The sequence below is a fragment of the Pinus tabuliformis genome, chromosome 4_2 (genome assembly GCF_031772625.1).
Source record: "Pinus tabuliformis cultivar Carrire ecotype Pingquan chromosome 4_2, CPIR1, whole genome shotgun sequence".
Taxonomy (NCBI): domain Eukaryota; kingdom Viridiplantae; phylum Streptophyta; class Pinopsida; order Pinales; family Pinaceae; genus Pinus; species Pinus tabuliformis.
In genome coordinates this window covers 575,299,291-575,304,681 of record NC_142304.1, presented here as the reverse complement: position 1 = coordinate 575,304,681, position 5,391 = coordinate 575,299,291, and the positions used below count along the sequence as shown (strand labels likewise).

Sequence of the window (5,391 nt, the reverse complement as noted above, 5' to 3'; positions counted from 1 at the left end):
TTGGTTTTTTAAGTTATGAGAAAATATTTCGACGTAAATCACATTATGATATATTTGTCGACGCGTTTCGAACCAACAAGTGTGGTTCATTGTCAGGACAAGTTGAAAAATCAGACCAAGGCTGCATGTTAAATAGGGAGAGCAGATCTTCCAACAGCTAAGTTTGACTAGGAATAAAAAAAGGACGAATAACAAGCAAATCAGTTTAGGAGATTCATAAACCAAATTACTCATTCGGATTATGGCCCAAAACAGAACAATTCTCTCTATTCTGAATAGAACTTCTCAATTATATTAGCGTTCTAACATAATTAATTTGAATTCTGAATTTCAACTCAAACTACTTGAAATAGTAGTTTTGTCAAAAAAAGAGATGAATAACAAGCAAATCGGTTTAGGAGTTTCATAAACCAAATTACTCATTCGGATTATGGCCCAAAACGGAACCATTCTCTCTATTCTGAATAGAACTTGGCTCTTAATTATATTAGCGTTCTATCATAATTAATTTGAATTCTGAATTCCAACTCAAATTACATGAAAGACCATCTATCAAGTGAAGCCATAGAACAAAACGAAAAATTTCAAACTAATGCTACAGGAATGAAAGACCTTATTGTATCCTTCAAAAATCTGATAAGACATTAGGAAAAACAATCTGCATTATCCAATTCGACATTAACATCAATAAATCCATGGCATTGTCCCTGGACAGTGAATAATTTTTAAACAATTTTAAATAAAAACAGAAGACTGTGCTATGCATCTGCTCCTCTAATCATCCGATATACTCAAAACTAAATATCATGACAAATCCTGATCAACCTTTTGCTTGTAAGGAGGGAATATCCCCGAAATACCTCTCCCTAGAAACCCCTAAACCTAGCTCTGTCAGTTATACAATATTAAAGAAACATTATTCAAATAAAAAACTGGATACAGAAGAGGACAGAGCAGTGCTACCTTCGATGTAAGATGCAAAGATATATTCAAAACATACCTAAATGTTCACGTAAAATAAGAAAAATTGAATCCGAATACAAGGCTTTCAAGGAAAGCCCTGCTTCAGGCTACGAGCACAGTATCCTCTTTCGCAATTCTCCTTTTATAATTGATAATTTCATCAGAGAGAGATTCCATAAGAGAAAACCTGCTTTGTCCCAAACAAGATATCCTTTCACGCATCTCCTCGCAAAAACTACCACCAGATCGGCCTCAATCAATCTTGACAGAAGAGAAGAGGTAGTGAACAAAGTAGAATGATGTCAAAAAGCCAATGGTACCAGTGGCAAGCATTATTGCAATCACCATTATCAAGGAGTACCCAAGATAAAGCACTGCAGAAACTGGGCCACTCAAGCTGCGAAGATCAAAAACCAGATAGTTGATTGCATATAGGAAAACATAGAGAGCAACTGAGCCAGATGCAAAGAATGACTTCCACCACCACTGCCAATCCTCCACACAGAGGTGCATGTATGTAAGAACCACAGAGACCTCAGCACAGACAATAACAAGTAGGACAAGCACAACAAATAGGAAACCAAAAACATAATAGAACCTTCCCAGCCAGATGCTAGACATGATGAAGAAGAGCTCAATGAAGAGGGTCCCAAAAGGCAAGGTACCTGCTCCCAGGACAAGAAGCCATGATGGATATTTTCTGGCTGGGATTTCTCTAGGGATCTGGTTAGTTCTTACTGGATATTGTATGGCTTCAGCTCTGGTCCCAAAAAATCCACCCAAAAGCGTGAGAGGCACAGAGATGCAGAACCAGAGGGATAAAAGGGTGAAGAAAAGGGAAATAGGGATAGCTCCTGTGCTGTGACTGCCCCACAAAATAAAGTTCAAAATGGTAAGAATTAAAAACACCATCCCCGGGAAGAAACAAGCAACCGACCATGCTACAGATCTCCAACCTGAAGAATCTCCCTGTATGGTCCTCCACATTCTAACAGCAACGTAACCAGCTGCAATTCCAAGAAAAAGATACAGCAAAATCATTCCTGTCAGAAGCATTCCTCTTGAAGCAGGAGACATGAACCCAAGAGCTGCAAAGAGTATTGTGACAACTGCCATTCCTGTAATTTGCACACCATCACCCACCATGACACAAAGAAGCTTTGAATGATTAGGAGCTCTAAACACATCACCAACTACAAGCTTCCATCCAGAGAGCTCCTCGGCCATCTGTGCTTGTGCTTCCTTGTCCAATTCTTCATACTTGGTCAGATCTCTTCTCACAGTTCTCAAAAAGATAACAAACACTATTCCAGCCAAAAATGAGATCACCATGAGGGAATTCAAGATAGAAAACCAGTGCACTCGCGCACCCTCCATCTTCAAATAAGCATCCCAACGTGAAGGCCATCTGATATCAGATTTCTCAAACACCACCTCATAAGTGAAAGAGATCTGTTCATGCTCCTTAATCACCTGCTGCATTTCCCGCTCGCATTGAACAGTAGGGATTGTATCATACATCTTATTCTTCGAGATCGCAGCCGAATCTCGCTTAACAGTGCATGGAACGACCTCGAATCCAACAACTTCAAAACCAGATTTTTGCTTGGAACTCTCCTGCGCTGGAACAGCCCCCATTCCTTCATCCCCGGCACCGATCAGAGAATTGAACCCAGAATCCTCATACTCATGGACCATCACCTTAAATTTCAGGTGATTTATTATATAGTGGTTCTTCTCTTGGTCATAACCACCCACGGGAAACCCAGTCCATTTGATCGTTATGCCATTCTGTTTGGTGTACCTCATGACTGGGAGATTGTCAAGGATCAGATTCACTTGGTACAGATCATCAATTCTTTGCTTCAAAACCTTTACTTCCTGTTCATTTAAGGGTTTAGTAGTGCAAAGATAAAAGGACTCGTTCGTATTCATATGAAATATATAGGGGGAAGACTCGATCTGGTCACCCATGAGAAGCTCACCCAAATTCTCTGCACTTTTTTTAGGGCCATTTAGGGGTTTACAGTAAGGCAGACTGTAATAGCTAAAGGGCAGTTCAGTCTCTATTGATGTCAGGGAGTTGACCTTAACAGTCAATTCTTCACCTTTAGTGTATGTGTGCAAATAGCTTCCAGGTAAATAAAACCCATCACAGACAGAAGCAAATAACAAAATAACAATAGACAGAGATCTAGCTATACTCATCTGTATGGATCTGCTCGCCATCGGAGAACCCATCTGACCCTGGGTCGATTTCAGATTCGCCTTCAACCCTGAAAATACCCTTGAATAAACTCGATCCGGGATCTAGAAACCAGATTTTCACAAATTATAACAAACTCTATCCGCCGGCCTCGATTCCACAGCAGAAAAAACGAGATGGGATTCCACACAATAGGATTTTGCCCTTCCCCGACGAAGATTACTGATCTATTGAGGCCACAAACCGCCTGCTAGGGTTTCAAAATCCACAAATCTGAAGTGAACAAAACTGGATACTTCCCCAAATTGCTTGAATTTGGGATAGCTTATTTGGGCTTTCCGAGTTCTAAACAAATAAATATATATACATATATAAGTTTGTACTCGGATCGACCGCTTGTGCTTCTCCTGCTCTATCGTTGGATGCTCTGACCCCTTTATGGTTGGGTTTTAACCCTGAATAGTAGATCTGAGGGGAGTTTTAACATGCTGTGAAACCTCGTCGAACGAGACGTTGACGCGTGGAGATTAACCTGGGGTCGAACTTAAGTTGGGTTTAGTTGGAATTCACTTTTAACTTCTTGGTCAAATTCTAGCTGGCGTTCTTTCATGCAAAGATTGTTGCGAATAAAAAATATTTAATAAATGGTAATTGTGGGGGGGGGAGGCGGGGCGAGGGCCGTGGTAAGTTTTTTGGGCGGCGGGAAGATTGGTAAAAATAATTATTGTTTTTTCAATCACTAATTTTTTTAACATTTGTGTTTAGCGATTTCGCATTCAAAATCTTAATTTAACCTAGAGAAACAAGTCCTTGTGAGGCACTTTTTGAAGTTTCTAGCCTCGAATCATAGCTTTTCATGGAATATAAGAAGGATTTATATTTGTATAGGTGTGGGAACTTCACTTGTAATATTTACAATGGGGCAAGTGTCGTTGATTATGTGATGTGTTCATAAAGCTTGATAGAAAAGATAAACGAAATTAATATTGGAGAGCATATTTGGGACTTAAAATCAGGCCATAACCCAATGTATATAAGGTTATCATGGTTAGAAGAAAGGCAACATAGGAGGAAAACCCAATGCTCTCGACAATCACTATCAACGGGCAAAATTCTTCTAACACAAGAAAATTGCACTATCTTTAAGACAATGTTAGAGAGATTAATTCGGAAGGAGAAAACTGGTTTCAAAAGCTTCAACAGTCATGAGTTAACAAATATAATTCAAAGTGCACTTGAGAAGTGCAAAAGAGCAAAAAATAGGAAATCAGAATCAAATTGTTTTCATGTAAATGCTTGGTTTAATGAGGAATGAAAAATGGCAAGGAGAACCTTGAAAAAGGCAAGAAAGGAGAAGATGAATGTAAATTTATATAAGCAGATACTAAAAAGAAAAAAAATGAGTTCATGCAAACAAGGAGAGAAGAATTAATATATTTAAGCAAGAATAATCCAAAACTTTTCTGGCATGAACTGCAACCAAGGAAGAAGCAAAATGAAAATAGTATTACAGTCAATCAATGGTTTGAATATGCAAGACAACTCTATGAGAAAGAATCTGAGGCGGAGCCCCCGCCCTAGGATCAACACAACTTCAAAGCTCTTCACGTTATAGGAGGTGGAGAATGGAATTAAGAAGCTAAAAACATGAAAGGCAAAGGACTTGGTTGAACTTCAAGCAAAGTATCTAAAATGGGGAATGAATGGTCTTGCACCGTGCATCATGGAAATATTCAACAACATCATTCAGCAAAGATTCCCAAGAGACTGGACAACTAGCCTGGCAATACCCCCTTTTAAAAGTGGAGACGTTAATAATCCATCCAACCATAGAACAATTATGATCAATCCTTTGTTTGCAAAGCTTTTCGACAGCATGGTAGAAAGCAAAATTAGTAAGTGGGCAGAAGTAAAAGAAAAGAGGGCAAGAGGACAAGAGGGTTTTAGGCCGAAGCATTTTATAGTGGATTATGGTGTCACGTTGAGACACATTGTTGAAAAGGTTTGGGAGGACAAAGAAGAAGTATTTTGCTTCTTTATTGACTTCAAAAAAGCATTTGACACGATCCTTAGGGATAAGTTGTGGCGTAGAATGTAAGAACTTGAAATTCCTTTGCATTATAGAGTTGTTGTCCATGGACTTTATGAAGAAGTGAAAGTCAAAATTAGAACCTCGGTAGGTATTTCATAAAGCTTTAGAAGTGACATTGGAGTCAAGCAAG

General features: G+C 39.0%; 1 protein-coding gene across 1 annotated transcript; it reads right to left on the bottom strand.

Moving 5' to 3' along the window:
• Positions 1-644: 644 nt before the first annotated feature.
• LOC149170608 (Endomembrane protein 70 protein family) lies at positions 645-3,583 on the bottom strand. Its single transcript, XM_089423933.1, has one exon. The coding sequence runs from the start codon at positions 3,202-3,204 to the stop codon at positions 1,216-1,218; it is 1,989 nt and encodes a 662-aa protein (XP_089280059.1). The 5' UTR covers positions 3,205-3,583; the 3' UTR covers positions 645-1,215.
• Between the last annotated feature and the right edge of the window lie 1,808 nt (positions 3,584-5,391).